This window comes from Manihot esculenta, chromosome 9, assembly GCF_001659605.2.
Source record: "Manihot esculenta cultivar AM560-2 chromosome 9, M.esculenta_v8, whole genome shotgun sequence".
In the NCBI taxonomy this organism is placed as follows: Eukaryota; Viridiplantae; Streptophyta; class Magnoliopsida; order Malpighiales; family Euphorbiaceae; genus Manihot; species Manihot esculenta.
This window is the reverse complement of record NC_035169.2, coordinates 11,915,256-11,933,191: the sequence shown is the minus strand read 5'-3', so window position 1 is coordinate 11,933,191 and position 17,936 is coordinate 11,915,256. Positions and strand designations below refer to the sequence as shown.

General features: G+C 37.4%; 3 protein-coding genes across 3 annotated transcripts; 2 read left to right on the top strand and 1 right to left on the bottom strand.

The window, feature by feature from the left end:
- The first annotated feature begins 1,133 nt into the window (after positions 1–1,133).
- LOC110623242 lies at positions 1,134–3,331 on the top strand. The gene is made up of 2 exons (XM_021768170.2): positions 1,134–2,240; positions 2,351–3,331. Exons 1-2 carry the CDS (start codon positions 1,134–1,136, stop codon positions 3,329–3,331), a joined length of 2,088 nt encoding a protein of 695 aa, XP_021623862.2.
- Positions 3,332–5,304: 1,973 nt separating this feature from the next.
- On the top strand, positions 5,305–7,418 carry LOC110623243. The gene is made up of 5 exons (XM_021768171.2): positions 5,305–5,344; positions 5,454–5,693; positions 5,981–6,204; positions 6,390–6,644; positions 7,167–7,418. Exons 1-5 carry the CDS (start codon positions 5,305–5,307, stop codon positions 7,416–7,418), a joined length of 1,011 nt encoding a protein of 336 aa, XP_021623863.2.
- A 1,977-nt stretch (positions 7,419–9,395) lies between these two features.
- Positions 9,396–13,699, bottom strand: LOC110623440 (protein IQ-DOMAIN 2). The gene is made up of 6 exons (XM_021768386.2): positions 13,518–13,699; positions 12,852–12,950; positions 12,410–12,742; positions 11,748–11,969; positions 11,185–11,304; positions 9,396–10,412 (listed from the first exon to the last, which is right to left on the bottom strand). Exons 2-6 carry the CDS (start codon positions 12,924–12,926, stop codon positions 9,708–9,710), a joined length of 1,455 nt encoding a protein of 484 aa, XP_021624078.2. The 5' UTR covers positions 12,927–12,950; positions 13,518–13,699; the 3' UTR covers positions 9,396–9,707.
- Between the last annotated feature and the right edge of the window lie 4,237 nt (positions 13,700–17,936).

Sequence of the window (17,936 nt, the reverse complement as noted above, 5' to 3'; positions counted from 1 at the left end):
TAAATATTAGGGTTTTGGGTTTTTTATGATTTAGGGTGTTGAGCATTTTTATGATTTAGGGATTAGGGTTAGGGTTTTACGCTATGATTAGGTTTTTGACGATTTAGGGATTAGGGTTACCTGTTTTACAATTTGTGTTTTATTATTAATGTTTTTTTTTTTTGTTATTTGACAGAAATGGTGGGTTCATTATATGAATTGGTCCTGCAGTTTGAGAAGGAGGTTGTCATTGTGCGAAATGTTAACCCAGATATGTACTCATACTTTAGTCTACTATCAGATTGCCATAAGGCATTTAGGATTAAATCTGACTTTATGGATATTATTTCTAGTTGTGGAATACATGTTAAAGGGGATGATGATGTGAATAAATTGTTTGAAAAGTATGCTGATAATCCTCTGATAAAAATGAATTGCTATGAGAAACATTATGCATTATCTGTGATTGGTGATGGGCCCTTGAAGTTTGCTTTGGACACAGAATCTGGTAGGAAAAGTGAACCTCCACCTTTCAAGCCCTTCTGGTTAAAGCAATATGAGATGAAAGAAAAGTGCAATAGTGAAAAATGTGAAAGTAGTAAGGAGAAAGAAAAGATTATTTTGGAAGTTGAGGATAGTGAGGGGAATTCTGAAAATGATGCAAATGAATTTATAAATGAGACTGTTTATGATGATTTTGTATTTGTGGAGGAAAGAAATGAGGGAGATCAAACTGTTCATAAAAATAATACATCTGAATCACCTGCAAGTGACTTTGTAGAGGTACCCGTGACGGCTCAATCTGAAATACTAGTTGATGGGGATGGAGGCACTAATTGTAACATGGGCAGTGGTAGAAATGAAAATAGGGGCAGTGGTAAGGATAGAGTCAGTGTAAGTGTAAAAGGCAGAGGAAGGGGCTTAGCTAGGGGCAGGGGTAATGGGAGAGGCAATTTTAGTGTAAGAGGCAGAGGAAGGGGCTTAGCTAGGGGCAGGGGTAATGGGAGAGGCAATTTTAGTGTAAGAGGCAGAGGAAGGGGCTTAGCTAGGGGCAGGGGTAAGGGTAGTGGAAATAATTTGGAGTCTGCTGATGCTAGTGGTAGTGGAATAACTAAGGGTACTAAGAATGCAAGGGCAAATGTACAGAATCAGAAATGAGTGAGAGTGAAAATGAATATCAATTTGAGTCCTCTAATGGCAGTGATTGTACAAAAACTGTTGGAATTGATGAATCAGATGAGATTAGTAGTGATAGTCATGTAGATTCAGAAGTTGAGTTAGATGAAATGGATATTGCTAAGGATAGTGATGGATTGAGCAACTTAGAGTCAGAAGCTTCAATAGATTCATCATCATCAGATGGTGACAATGCACCAGACCAGAAGGATCATTTGCATGGATTTTACAATAATCCATTTACATATAATGGTGAAGGTGAGATCCAATTTGAGATTGGTCAATGTTTTGTTGATGCTTCTGCCTTTAGGAATGCTTTACGAGATTATGCTATTAAGGGGGGTTATGTTATTAGAAGGAAAAAAAATGATTTGAAAAGGGTTACAGCTATATGTGCCACCGCTGGTTGTCCATGGAGAGTACATGCATCAGTGATACCAGATGGTAGAACATTTATGATTAAAACAATGGCAAGTGATCATACATGTATTAGGGCAATGGGTAATAAAAATGCAAATGCAAATTCTAAGTGGGTTGCAGGTAAACTAATGGATGCCTTATCAGCAGATGGTGATATGTCTTATGACTTAATGCATCATGAACTTGTGAAAGAATGGGGAGTTGAGGTGAGTAAATGGAATTTATACAAAGCTAAAGCAAGAGCTAGATTGCAAAATGAAGGCAGTCACAGAGATAGTTATAAGATTTTAGAAGAATATGTGAAGGAGCTACAAAGGCATAATCCAGGAACTTTTGTCAAATTTCAGTTTGGAGATAGGCTTTCAAATAATGATCCAAAAGTATTTAAGAAGATGTTTTTGTCTTTTAAACCAATTATAGATGGCTTTAAAGCTGGATGTAGACCATTTATAGGTGTTGATGGGTGCCACTTGAAAGGTCTATTTGGAGGTGTTTTGCTATCAGCTATATCACTTGATGGTGATAAAGGTGTGATTCCTTTAGCTATTGCAATTGTGGAGATTGAGTGTGGTACAAGTTGGGATTTTTTCTTTGATTGCTTGAAAACCTGCATTGGTCCAGAAAATGATGAAACACCTCTGACATTCATGAGTGATAGACAAAAGGTATTACTATCAGAACCATTTATACTTTTATTTTTCTGTTAACAAAATTATTTATACTTTTATTTTTCTGTTAACAAAATTATGTGTTTAATACTTTTTTTCTTATATAGGGACTTATTGAAGCTGTCAATAATTGGTTTCCTGAGGCATGTCATAGATTTTGTGGTAGACATATGTTCAACAACTTTAAGAAGCAATATCCTGGACTTGGTCTGAAACAAGAATTTTGGAATGATGCTAGAGCCACACATGGATATGAGTTCTGGGAGGCAATGAAAAGGATTAAAAGGGTTAAGGATGGGGAGCCATTTGACTGGTTATTGAAGGTACCCATGAGCCAATGGAGTAGACACATGTTTTGGCCAGAAGCAAAATCAGAGCATTTAACCAATAACATGACAGAATCATTTAATGCATGGATCGGAAAAATTAGAGGGTTGCCAATTGTGAAACTGTTAGATGCATTTAGACAAAAATGCATGGTCAGACTCCAGAAGAGATATGCCAATGGGACTTCATGGGAAGGTAAGATCACTCCTAACGCTCGCAAGACAATTAATTCAATCATCAAGCAAGGGAAAAATTGTAGGTTATTGCCATGTAGAAATGATGAATTTGAAGTCACTGAGGGTAATCTGAAATTTGATGTAAAGCTTCAAGAAAAAAAATGCTCTTGCAAATGGTGGGACATAAGTGGATTGCCTTGCAAACATGTAGCCTTGTGTATTGGATACATGCGTCAAGATATTGAGGATTATTGCCATTATTACTATTATGTTTCAACATATTTGAAGGTTTATGAAGGGGTTATTCACCCAATGCCACAAGCCAATTACAGTATACAAGATGAGTCTCAATGTATTATGCCACCACTTTTGAAAAGGTTACCTGGGAGGCCTAGAAAAGCAAGGAAGAGGGAAGAAGGTGAAGCTGCTCCATCAAATGTAAGGACCAAATCAAAGACAACTAGATGTGCCACATGTAAGCAACTAGGGCATAATAAAAGGACTTGTCAAAGGGCACCTATTAAGGAGAAGGTAAGTATTTGTGGATATTATTTTTTAGATTATATATTGAATAAATTAATTTAATCTCATTTTTTTTTGTAACAGAGAAATGGCAATTCATCTAACATACATGGGAGACATATCTGAGATGCCACAAGTAATGAAGATTTTGGAAGATGTAGATACTACCAATACCCTTGAAGATTTAGGAAGCTGGTTTTCTATGGACAATATTGATGTTGTACTTTTGTATTTTTGTAATTATGGGTACAGGTAGTCCTGGTAAATAGGATAAATTTTTTGGAGTATATATGGGTACAGACTTTTGGAAGCTTATGATAATTTTAGGATATGCAGAAAAAAGTTATTGCTATGATCTTTGTACTTGGGCAGTGAATGGCTAAACTTTGATATTGTACTGACTAAATATAATGATATGATATTTGTTTTAGATAACTCATTTATGAGCTAATTATGTCAGCAATTTTATTATCAATTTCATAGCAATTTATGTTTTTCCCAATTTGGATACTAGTAATTTAGTCATGAATTAAGCCCTAAGATTAATAAGTTTACAATCAATTTAGTCCATGCGTTTGCAATTTTAATAGACCTTTAGCCCCTATATTTTCATATTTCATAGTAAATAGTCCCTCAATATTTTAAATTCAATACATATTACTCCTTTACTAATAAATTATACAACCACTCAGTCCATCTAACATTTCAGATTTTATTATTGCCAATAATCTTAGATCTAAACAACATTGATTCAACCAATTTACACAAACACATGAAAACTGAGAATGTATAAAATACTGGTTTTTTTTTTTGTTATTTGACAGAAATGGTGGCTTCATTATATGAATTGGTTCTACACTTTGAGAAGGAGGCAAACACATGAAAACTAAGAATGTATAAAATACTAGTCATCATTCATAGTAGCTTGCATTGCATCAGATTTACATACTACAAAATATTAACCCATCAGTTATAATACATCAGAATAACTTACACCTAAACTAACCCACTATCTATGAAACTTAAGATTTCATTAACCCACATCCAACCCAAAATAACCTACAATCTATGAAACTTAAAGATTTCATTAACCCACATCCAACTACTTCAACAACCTACCCCTTTTCATCCATTTACTTACATCCAAAATAACCCCAATAAGCAAATACTGCAAAATCCATTACACAGATCTCATTCTCCCCCCAATGAGAACGAGAATGAGAAGAAAAATAAAGACTATTAACACCAATACAATAACTAAGATAGTCTTTGTAAAACCCATCATATTCTCCATATCTTCCATCTTCATTATCATCTTTCGATTCTCATCTTGCACAATAAGCATATCTTCTTTTATATCAGCCAACTCTCGCTCAAGATTTCTTTGCCTCGACCCGACTTCAACTGTCTCTGCACTTACTGGAAACCTCGATGCCAGTATACACCATCCCAGGAATGATTCACATACATTGTTGCGACAAGCATAATACAAGCAGTTCTTGCTCCTTTCAAATTCAGAAATCCTCACAGCAGCCCTAATGCCACACTTGCAATTCTTATTCAGATATCTTCCCTCCCATCCGCCGCTGGTATTGGGTGAGCAACTGGTGACCGACATCCTTGAATAATATCTGTGCATTAGCTTTTCCTCATTCTTAAATAGCCCTTTCTGTAATTGGAGGGAAAAAATACCATCCTTCCCGCTAGTTAAAGGGCAATCTAGAAATTTTCTATTTAATTTTCTGTTGAGCAACTTATAAATTGAAGACTAACGGTGATTTAATGGAAAATCTAACGGGAGGGACTAAACGCATAATTTTTAAAAATCACAGTAAATAAATTAAAGGTTTTTTAAAACAGAGGGACGAAATGTTGTTTTTCACTAAATCAGAGGGACTAAATTACAGTTTACCCATTAATAAATTAAAATTGATTGGTACAATTTAACTTTTCAATTTTAAATAGAAATATGCTCTCCCCTGTGACACACGGCTTATCATGAAAATGGTGTCCCTGCCTACAAGGCAAGATTTTCCATGATTGCTCCACATTCTTTTCTCTCGTCTCGACTTGCAGGTATAAAACAATTTCTGGTCCTTTTTTCTCCGAAGTAGCATGCAACGAACTGTTTCTACTCGATGACAATTCATTTGATGGTAATTTCTTAAACAAATTTCCGTCAAAGGTATACCTGGAGTTAAAGCATCACTACTCGAAGAGTTTGGTGTTCGCTTGATCACATATGACCTTCCTGGTTTTGGGGAGAGTGATCCTCATCCGAGCAGAAATCTTAACTCATCAGCACTTGATATGCTCCACCTAGCGAATGCTATAGGCATTAATGACAAGTTTTGGGTGCTGGGTTACTCAAGTGGAAGCATGCATGCTTGGGCTGCACTCAGATACATCCCTGATAGAATTGCTTGTACATTTATTTTATTCTCTTTTTCTGTTTTATCAACTTTATAAATTTGTGAATATTGTTGCAAGTAATCTTGAACAGTTGGCATTCTCAGACATGTTCTCTGGCCCCACAAAATGTGGACTTCATTTTTACGTGTTTATAATTTCTTATGATATAAAGTTAATCTAAAAATAAGTATATGGACGAAAAAAAAAATCTACCAATTTCTTTTTTTTGGTCAATATTGTCTGGCAATGGTCGTCACTGAAGTAAATGACTTACTGTGATTGTCTTAACTGGATTTGCAGGTGCTGTGATGATTGCCCCAATGATTAATCCATATGAGCTGGGTATGACAAAAGAAGAGATGAGAAAAACATGGGAAAATGGGCCGTCAAAAAGGAAATTAATGTACTTCTTAGCTCGGAAATTTCCAAAATTTCTCTCTTATTTTTATCGCCAAAGCTTAAGCTTCTTATCTGGTTTTCATGGTCGAATTGATAAGTGGATGTCTGAGTCACTTGGAAGGAAGGTTGGTTTGTGTCATCTTGAAGTACTTAAATAAAACCTATTCAAATAAGAATTTTTAACTTTTCACTTCTCCATGATAATGTCCCAATAAGAATTTTTAACTATTTCAAAAAGAGAGAGAGAGAGTAAGCTGAAATTTTGTGATAAAATTGCATATGAGAAAAAAAAAAGTTGATACACATGCAGGATGAAATTTTGATTGAGGATCCAGCATTTGAAGAATTTTGGCATATGGATGTGGAGGAGTCAATCCGCCAAGGGAGTGCAAAACCATTCATTGAGGAAGCTGTACTACAGGTGTCAAACTGGGGTTTCAGCTTGGCAGATCTACATGTGCAGAAGAAGTGTCAGAAGAAAGGCATTATCCTTTGGCTTAGGTCCACGTACAGTCCAGCAGAATGTGATTTGGCTGGATTTCTTGGCCCAATTCACATATGGCAGGTTTGCACACGTATTCCTTCTTAATTATTGCTGTTTTTTTTTTGGCCTTCTTGTTTATTGCAGCATGTCATTCTGATAGGATGCTATAATTTGGCTGGTTTATGAACTACTGTTACAATCTGCTCTTAATAATTTTTCTTCTCATTTTTAACCATGTGACCACTGCTTGTGCTTTCTGCCTTAACAGATGAATGCTAATCGACAATACAAGTGCAGAAAGTTTGTGTTTAACATTTTTTATAGTGAAATTATTGGACATTCAACAAATGTGTTTAAATCCAATCCACCTTAGAGTGTTGTTCGCAATAATGAATTAGGTTGGACTGAGGAGTTCTCTTTCTTCTTTTCTTTCCCCTTGTTAAAACGGGTCAAATATATGGTCTAAACCAAAATCCTCAAATCTTGCTGTATCGGTTTTTGCATTAGCTGTGCACCTGAATTTGTAATCATTACCATATGAATATAGTCATTCTTATTTTGTTAGTTGATTAATAGACCTGTTAGTTTCATCGTGCTGAACAGGGGACGGATGACCAATTAGCACCACCATCAATGACTGACTACATAAACCGGGTTCTACCAGGTGTTGTCCTGCATAAGATTCCAAATGAAGGCCATGAATGCCATAGGCAGATATTCTCTGCTCTTTTTGGAGAAGCTCTAGGTCCGCTTAACAAGATGGCTGAAATGAATGAAACTTCATTTCAAGGACAGCTGGAAGAGGTGTTATCATCATCACCACCTATGGTTGATTCTTCTTCAGGAGATATGTGAGTATGTGACTACAGATATTTTCCTTTTTCCCCTTTTTTTTTGGGCCAATTCCTGATGTAAATAGTACCACAACCACGGGCTGCGCCGATCTCAATGGAGCATAAGATGAAATTCATTCTGGGAGGATATGCACACACTTTGAGGAAATCAGTTAAAAAAGCAAAGAGGCAGCACATCTCAATTAAGGTTTTCATTTCTATCTCATTAGGCTTTCTGATGCAATATCTACTAACCCTTTACCTATATAGCACTGACTGGCTACATTCTTCTATGATCGTTCCTTCTAATTCATATTTCCATGGAAAATTTTGCATTCCTGAGTATAATTAAATTGCAAAGTTTGGAGATGTCCATTGCATTAATTTATGATGGTGCTTGCAAGCATGATTAGCTCAGTACCGGATCTTGGAATGTGTTTGTGTAAGCACATTATTTGACACAGGTTACTGGTGGAATCAAGAATTTGTTGCTTTTTGCACTTGGGAAGTTGGAAGATGGGGGCCAAATGGGTTTTCGGGGAATAATAAACCATCAGCATGTGCACATTGTTGGAAAAAAGAAAAAAAATTTAATATTCCTTTAAATATTAAGTAGCTAGCGTAAAATTAATTTTAAAGTAAATTTAATATTTTTTGGTTTAAAAAAATTAATAATTTTTAAATTGTGTATATGTAGCATTTTCCAGGCATTTTAATACAACTAGCAAAAGTAAACACTCGACGATCTCAATTAGTGGGGTAAATGGATCAAATTACTTGAAATTTGACTTTATAAAAATTTAACCGGACTTCATTCGATTTCTAAACGAACCAAGTTCGAATTTAATTTTTAAATTCGTTTAGTAAACGAACTAAATTTGAGTTTCAGAGTATTCGACTCGTTAAAACTTATAGTCTGGACTTATTTTTTATTATAAGAGTAATGCATGCATATATTTTTATAAGTCAAATCTAAATTTTCTAAATTTCAGCTCTGTATAGTTATACTACACTCTTAAACTTCGTATATATTTAGATCGTTAAGATTTAAGAGCATATTTTTATAAGTTTACGAGTTAAATTGCATATATATATTTATTTAACTAAAATTATTTAATTTTAAATTTATTATTTTTAAACTAAAATTTATTATATATGTAAATAAATTAAATTATTTGTCAACTATTCGAGACTCAACTCAATAAAAATTCAATTCGTCTAAATTCTTTGTTGAACAAGCCAAATTTAAGTTTATTAATACTCGGTTCGAGTTTGAAATAAGTAAAATTCGAGTTTAACTCGAATTAAAAAAAAATTAAGGAACCAAATTTGATTTTTTAAAACTCGACTTTGTTCGTTTATACCCTTAATCTCATATAGAACGGAATCAAAATGTTTTGTAAACTTAAAAAGTATGAGCTGAGGGGAATTGGTAGGTTTTTTTTCCCGAAGGAATTGGTTGGCTCAATCAGGCTAGTTTGGAAGTTTTGAAGGCCAATATTACGACCCATCTTCATTTTCTCCTCGATTGCACTTGGAAAAAAGGGAAAAAAAGGATAATAACTATACATATGTGCAGCTCAATTTGCTCAGAAGGCGAGTACTGATGAAGGCACTATATTTGCACATGTAAAGGGCAAGAGTGGGCTCGAATATGTCAATTTCGAATGCACAATGAGATTATGAAGTTCAAATTCTGGGACTTGTGAGTTGTCCCCTGGGAAAGGTGCTTGCCATTACCTGATATGCGGATGTATTGCAAACTTCCAATGGACAAGGCATGCAACCCTACCAATATTCTTCAGTGAAACCATCCATGCAAATAACTTACGGCAAGCTAGGAGGTGTATAGAGGAAGAGATCATTGAAACAACAAAATCAGTAAGAGCTCACAACTTCATTACCATTGCAATTAGCCAATGAAAGCAAGCTGGGTGAAGCAACAAGCTCGCTGGATGGAGATTGGTCGGTAGCATATTCATATTGCCTTGATAAAGAAACAAGGTGCTCAGAGTCAATTTTGGAGATTATTTTTTATATCAATTCATAATACAAATATCAAGTCACAGAACAGTGATTTAGAGTATATATAAACAAATAAATAAGAACAAATAATAAGCAATACTTGTGAAACAACTATCCCAAGAGGCTATTTCACCCCAAAAACAACACTTTCTCATCAATGAATAAATATTTTCCACAACAGGTGAGGATTCAGTAATCGAATGATCCTTATTTTCCTCTTTTTTCTTCTGTTTTTTTTAAAGAATTCATAATTCTTTCACACTCCTCTTTCAACTATTAGAAGTTTTTAGCCCTCTGTATCGACCACACCATTTTCTGAATTTATGATGCTTTCCACCTTTCGTGGACCTGACTGCCTCCTAATTCTGGCTGGTGAAGGTGGATATGAAAGCCGTTTCTTCACAGGCCCAGGAGTTCTTTTTTCCTTTTCTGGTGTCCCATCCTTTTCTGCTCCCAATGGACTTTGCAACCTGGACTTTGCTCTTGCAGACTCAGTAGGTACCATGTAGCTTGGAACTGTTGATGAGCTACCAAGGCTCTCATCATCTCGCACAGGTGTTCCTGCAATGCTGTGCCTTCTATATCGATCTGACTGCATACTTACTATACTTCTGGAGTCATCATCTGGGGCCCCAACGCTGCTCCTTGGACTTGCTGATTTCAATTTTCTAGCTATTGCAGAAGAAGCCAGCTTGGAAGGAGTTGAATAGGATCGTGGGCTCGTAGTTTGTCTTGCCTTCTCACCTTCTGAGGGTGAGAATTTATCGGAATTGAGCTGGTAGCGAGCATAAGACTTGCAGATTTCTCCTCCAACCATGCTTCTGTTTGCATTCTTTACAGATGAGAGATCCTTATTTTCTTTATCAGTCATGCTCCGATTCTCCCACGGATGGGCTGCCATCCATCGCTCCAACCAGCTCCAGCCCCAGGCAGGATTGCCTGAGTTCATAAACATAGGATTTGCAGATCTTGAAGAGTTCTTCCAGGTTTGCTGTTAAGGGATTTCAAGCAAGATTAGGCTGAGAAGACAGTAATATATAGTTTCAACAAACTTGAAGGCCAAGTATCATTCAGTGAAGCATAGAGCAAGTACAGGACAAGCATATCATATAATTGACGTTCAGGTATCATCATATAATAATATAAACCACAAACCTGCAATTATTTTACTCTACCTGTGTAGCTAATCTTGACTAAACAAATAATTTAATCTTTAAAAAATTACCATTCGGTTCCTGTGGTATAGGAAAATAAGTTTTCCTTCAATTTTGATATATATATTGAGACATCCCTATGTTATAAAAAATCTACTAATTAGTTTTTTTTTTTTATTTTAGCCGTTAAATATTACAAAAAAGTCTAAAATGCTCTCAATACGGAGGACTAATTAGTAGATTTTTTACAAAATTGAGAGACCAACTAATAATTTTTTTTAAACTATAGGGACTAAATAATAAAATACTTGAACGGCAGCAAAAACTAATGAATGTATTAATTAGTAGATTTTTTAAAATTTCAAAATGTTTTAATATATTTTTCAAAATAGAAGGTCCCACTAATAAGTTTCTCCACAATACAGGGACTAAATAACAAATTTCCCTTTAATCTTTCATGAAGTTCTAAGCTACTTTAATCTAATTCTAGTTTTTCAAACCTTAAAGAACTGTAGCTGAAACTATTCAGGAGAATTTAAAGTTATCCAACGATGCAATACTCCTAAATCCTAATGACCTCAAGCATATGAAAACAACAAAATTAATCACCTGATGGGAGAATGAATAAGCCAGTGCTTTTTCCCTTCTCATAGCTGCCTCATACTTGCTTAGCAGGTTAGCTTCAATTTGTTCCTTCGACTGTAGGCTGTCATCCCATTCTTCTCCCATCTGTTACAAACATTCCATGTAGTTATACTCAGCAGAAGAGACAGGGCTTAAACCCATTAGCAGTAACATGCTATTCCACAGAAGAAATGAGATGCAGAGCTATAAACAATGTCATCTAGATCAGAAAATATCATGTCTTCTACAGCCATCTGAATTCAGAGTTGTAGAGAACTGAAAGTGCAGGATTTCAACCCTCCAATTACCCAGAATTCATTTTTCTTCCATTTCGAGGAAAATTTTCAATTTCACTTTCACTGGTTTATTTTTATGCACATAGAAAAGCCCGAACAAATCATGCAGTGAGGTCCACAGACTAGCAAATTGGCATTCGTTCTTTTTGTGTATATGCAGCATAGTTCAGTAAAACAATGAGAAATTTATCATATAATAATAAATGGTCTACTTAGGTAGAGAATTAAAAAATAGAAAGGAACAGGACAGACCCGCAACTTCTCAAGCTCTTGTGCATGTTTCTGTAGGAGTTGTCTATGGAGGGCTTGGTTCTCCTCTGACATTCTGACCCTCCTCGAGTGAATTTGAGACTGCACTCTGGCTAGGGTCTGCATGCATTGAAGGGTATGGATGGCTTGCCGTTTTACAGTAGGCCCTTCCATTAGTGATTTGAGCCTCACCAGCCCTCTTAAAGCTCGCAATGCCCTTCTTGCCTTTAAAAGAAAATAAGAATTCAGAAACACAGTATTAACCTCACAAGTCCACTTATTGAGTCATAAAGGAAATATCTGAAACTGATAATTTCCAAATGAGTCATAAAGGAAATATCTGAAACTGATAATTTCCAAAGTATAATAGCAACTATATTTGTTTATTTATTTATCTATCTTTGTGGTAACCTTTATGGATTTTGCAGTGTTACTTTTGACAGTGAGGCAGGGATACATCTGAAGAGATTTTCTATATAAAGGGAAAATAGTTACCATTAGACTTAAAACCAGCTTGATTATATAGCTGATTCGAACATATTTCATTAATAGAAATTCTTTGATTTAGTAATAATTATGGCATTTCCATAAAAGAGATAATACATGCATATAGCCACACAACATATTTTTAATAGATATTAATGGTAATATAATATAACACACACCATGTATCCTCGGAATGCTGTTTGAATCTTGATTGCAGCCACTTCTTTGCTCGGTTTTCCAGCAAACTTATTAACCTTCACATGTTGAACAACCTCCATCGTGGGCTCAAAAGAAGGATGAACAGGTTCAGCTGCAGCAGCAACTGCAACAGAATAGGCTTGTTCGTTCTGTTCATTTGTCACTTCAATTGTTTTTACCTCTTCTGACTGATGAGGAAGAGGAGGAGGAGCAGCAGGTGGCGGAGAAAGCACTCTGACACGTTCTAAGGAGGTGGATTCAGAATCCGGTTCACGTTGTTTGCCGAACCATTTCTTCTTTGATTTATTTGATTTCTACAAACACGGAATTAGAAGTATTAGATTATTAGGGGAAGAAAAGAAAAAGGAACTAAGTCCAACATTACTGAAAGTTCGTGACAATTGAAAACTAAAAAATAAGTACCTGATCTTTCTTCTCCTTTGGCTCAGGGCTAAGAGCTTTCCTTACACTAGAAAACCATTTTCCTTTCCTCCCCATCTTCTTATCATACCCTATCTCAGTCTTTTAAGCAATAAATTCAACAAATCAAATTTAGAACTTCATTTGAACTTCCAACATCATGTAAGTTTTGTAAATACTCTAAATCAAAGAAGCATAGTTCTTTATAACCAATTGCTAGACAAAGGAAAAGCATTAATTGTGAAGCAACAGTACACATAGGCAGCACTAGATTTCCTGGAAAGCTAGGAAAATTGTGGAGGATCGATTTGCTCCAATCTTAGGCCAGTCAGCCTAGCACAGTATGCAAGTGATTTAACTATTCTCAGGTCACAAACATAGATGAGAAGTGAAAATTTCCCATGCTTCCATTTATATAATTATCCCACATTTTCTCAGCAAGCAAAACAGAATTCCAAAAAGAAAAGCCACCGACAAACAACCAATTCCAAGCATTGCTGTAGTCAGAAAGAACCCATCTTCAACAAAGCAATTAATACCCAAAAGAAAATTTAAAAAAAAAAAAGAAACACAGAAATAAATTACATAAAACAACAAAAGAACAAGTGAAATAAAAAGCTAATCTTGTTATTGGGGTCCATAAACTGGAAACAAAAAGAAAAAAAGTACCAGGCAGATCTCAAAGAGCTTTCTTTGATGAACTCAGAGAAGGGTCTCTATCTATGTCTCTCTTTTCTGCTGTTGAGAGAAGAAAACTAAGAAAAGAGAAGAAGAGTATGCAGCATACAGATCTTTGTTTAAGATTAAGAATAGCAAGATTTGAATGATAAGGGAATATGAAGAAGACCCAGCTGGTTTAGCTAAGTGAGACCCCACACACAGAGTCTCTCTCTATCTCTTCTTGTTATTGAATAGTGAAAATGGGACCCACTCCATTTTATGTAATCAGTTAAAATAAGCTCATCCCATTGTTTAGGTGTAGGGATCTTATGCTTTGTCTTCTTTGGTCATTTTCATATTTTTTGGGCCAATAAAAATATCCTGAAAACTATACAAACCATAGCATATGGTAACATAATTCATTTCCAATAGTAGTTTAGCTAATTTATTATTTTTTTTATAGAAAACATTAGAATGGATACTCGAACTTAACTCTACCAGATTAAATTAAATTGAATGCCTTGGTTGCTGAAGTATGTATATCAAAATAGGCATCCTTTCTTTCTTGTTCCTATTATTATTGTGTAACAGGGTAATAGGAAGTGGTTTCCATGTCCCTAATTCAACAACTCATCTCACTATTGGGGTAGGTTTATCTGGCCACCTTAATTTCATACCAACCCAGCTGCATCTCATGTTCTATAATTTTTTTTTCATTTGAAACAACGTTCTATAATATTTTAAACTTTATAAATTATAAAATTGTCTATATCAAACTTATGAATTCATATTAAAATATTTCAGCCACTTTGGTAAATATTAATATAAAATTTGATTGCATTTCAACCTATTAAACATAGTGATAACCGTCAGTCTTCTTACATTAGGAGTGAGGTCAGACTTTGGAGAAAAATATAAACTCAAAACCCATCGAGTCATTCTAAAGCACGCTGGCCCAACATCGTGTGCTCTAACCCGAGACCAAAGCAAGCCGGACTGACCACACGCACAGGTCCACCAGAGAACAGCCTAGTCCGGTGACGTGACAAGAGGTAGGAGAATAGGCCCAGTCACCTTGCAGCCCTTTCAGCATGCGCGCCGGGGAAATTAAATAGCCGCCTGACAGAGGGAGGTACGCTGGCACGTCCGTACTTACGAGTCTGAGTGACAAGAATAGGTGACACTGTAGCAGGGTGGGGTTATGCATCACTAGAGGATAAAGAAGAAAGGAATAAAGGAGGGGAGACGTGATCTTTCCAAGCTAAACTCACTCATACACTGTAAGTCCTATATTTTAGATCTCAGAAGATCAATTGGCGCCGTCTATGGGAAACGAAGGAGATCTTCCCGCCATCGAAGTTCCATTCTCAGAATACCCACAGAGATCCACATGGCAAACCACAACAAAACCATAGTAGTAACATTCCAAACGACCTGAACTCTGCTCAAGAAGGTTAGCAGTTCTCTTTTTCTAGTCTTATAACCCCCTCAAACTAACCACTCGTGTTGTTTAATGTAATACCCGGCTAGATTCCGGCATCGAAATCCCTACCTCTAGCGGAATCTCCGTTGGAATCTGGAATTTCTGAAGATGCCAGAGGCGTCTAGAGGGGTAAAATGTGTTTTCAAAAAATTTTTTTACTGATTTCATGGTTTTAAATGAAAAAGAATTGAGTTTTGGAAAGAAAAGACCAAGGAGGCGTTTGCCAGGTTCGGCCGCCGAAAGTGAAGTTCGGCCGCCGAAGGTGCCGCCGAAAGTGCCCTGTCCAGCCTTTTCAAGGTTGTTTTCTATGCATGTTTAAGTGATGTTTTAGAGGGTTTTTGGGGAGTTGCTTATGAGTTGTTTAGAGTGTGTTGGCACCTCATTCGAGTCCACCTGTGTAGGATCGGACCCGAGGGACCGAGGAGGCCATCAGTGGTAGCTGTTGCCGAGTCAGTCAGCGTCGGCTACAGAGGTGAGTAGAACTAAAATTAATCTTTTATATACAAAATCAAATGCCTAAAGCATGTTCATGCATCATGATTATATGTAGTAGGTTGTTTGCACTAGTTTCACGAATATGGCGCATTGCATTATTTGATGTTGATGGAGGAAGGTTTGGACCAAGGCGACTTCAATAGCCCATATCTGTCATTGAGTCATGGGTGAGTCCTTCGAGAGCCGGACAAGTACACGTAGGAAAGTCCTTGTGAGCTCTCTGTGGACTAGGCACCCTGTCATGTATGTGAAAGTCCTGTGTGAGCTCCTTTGGGGGAGCCGGGCACCGACAGAGGGAATTTTGAGGTCATGTCCGATCCTTGAGAGTAAAGGATGCTAGCAAAAAGAAACTCTCAAAAACAGTCCGTGGGGAATATTTATCTGCATGAGCCCCGAGACGGACCAGATACAGTTATGTGATTTCTTTGTGATATGACGCATTTCATGAGAGCATGTAATTAATGAACTGTTTTCTCTGTTTCTACTCACTGGGCTTTTTAGCTCACCCCTCTCCCCTAACCTCAGTTTTGCAGGTCAGAAGTAGTCCAGGAGGACGTCAAGGGTAAAGGTTAAGCTTATGTAATAGTATTAGCTTAGTACTTTTAGTGTGGACATGTATATTGATAATGATTTGTAAGATGTTATGTATAGTAAGAGTTATGTTTATGAATTAGAAATGTGCTTGGCCCTAAGACTTGGTTAGTCCCTGTTCAATACATGATGTATGTAATGTTTTAGATGTTGAGTTGTGTTGAACTAATCTTGTGGCATGTGTTGTTTACCACGTTATGTTATGGATGAGGACCCTAGTGGAGGTCTTATGTTTGTGGTTTGATGCATGCACAGGTTAGGTTCTAGTTCTTTGGATGTATCCCAGCTTGATGTATGTTATGTTGACCCGGCTAGAGTTTTGAGGGCTCTAGAAAAGGGGGTTTCTTTATGTTTTCAGTTATGTCGCATACAGGTCAGGCTCGGTTTGTACATCAGATGTTTCAGTTTTATGTTAAAGTTTTGATCATGTATGGGATTTGACCAGGTGATAGGAGGTATGTTTGGCTTGCTACGGGTCCCGGCGGCCTTAAGCCGATCTGGATCCTAGCGCCGAACAGTTTGGAGCCGTTACGGCAGGGTACCGGTTTCCGGGCTGTTACAGTTGGTATCAGAGCTTTGGGCCTCGAGAGTACGGTGTGTTGCACATCGGAAAGAGGATAGTTTAGAGGTCATAGAAGGGCAAGCACAATAGGAAGAATCATGTCCACTAGGATAGGATGTAGGATCCTGTCTTGTATGATGATGATGTGATATGCCATGATGTTATGCTATGTATGTATGTATGCTATGTATGTTGCAGGTTCATGTGTTTTCACCTGAACCGCATGATGATGCTAATGCATGAATGCTTGTGTGTTGTTCTTCAGAGGAGCCAGAATGCGAGGTGCTCGTCGATCTGTGGAATCGACTAGAGTTCCATCTGAGAGGGAAGGTATGGATACCTTTCGCCCTGCTCTGCCTAGAGCGCAGTCGTGGGGAGTTAGCAGATGGGGAACATCAAGGGACCCTGGAAGGTCTTTTGATGCAAGCAGAGAAGGAATGGCTCCAAGAAGGATGTCAGCTAGTATGAGGGAAGTGGAGATGGATATGCAGAGAAGGGATATCAGTTTGGGAATCAGAGTGCCAGAGGAAGGCATGGGAGATTCTCAGGAGCGTGCTCAGACTCAGGATTCCAGGATCTCAAGTTCAGGAGGGATTGATCCCTCCACTTTGAGTACAGCCTCCATGAAGAGTAAGAAGTGGGGCAGAGGCCTCAGAAGGTCGAAGAAGAAGTTTTGGCAGAATTTGAAGGCTAGTTTGGGTTTTGGTGGTTCGAGCTCTGGCTCAGGCAGTTCAAGATGCGTGAGGTGCGGAAGGCCGCACAAGGGAGTCTGCTGTTATGGGACTAATCTATGTTACAGGTGCGGACAGGAGGGGCACATAGCACGTGAGTGTCCCACTGCGCCCAGGTTGGCTCCGTCCCAGCAAGCAGCTTCAGGTAGAGCAGCTCAGCCAGCAGCTCCAACCATGTTTCAGGTTAGTGGTCGAGGCAGAGGAAGAGGGTCAGCCTTTTCTTCTGAGGGTTTCCGTGGAGAAGGTCCGTCAGCTCCAGCTCGGATCTTCACCCAAGCTCAGCAAGAGGCAGACACATCGAACATGGTGGTGTCAGGTACGCTCACTCTTGAAAGTTCTGATGTGTATGTTTTTGTGAACCCTAGTGTTTTTCTCTTTCTTTAGTTGCTCTAGGAGCCGTTGAGAGGTTGAGTTGATAGCTTCTGGGCTAGAGTGTTCTCTTTGGGTTAGTGGACCCGAGTGTGATCCATCTGTGGTAGAGTCAGTCTGCCGGTCCAGTTCTGTGTTAGTTGAGGGTAGATGCCTTCCACTCGATTTTGAGGTCCTAGACTTGACTGTCTAGACGT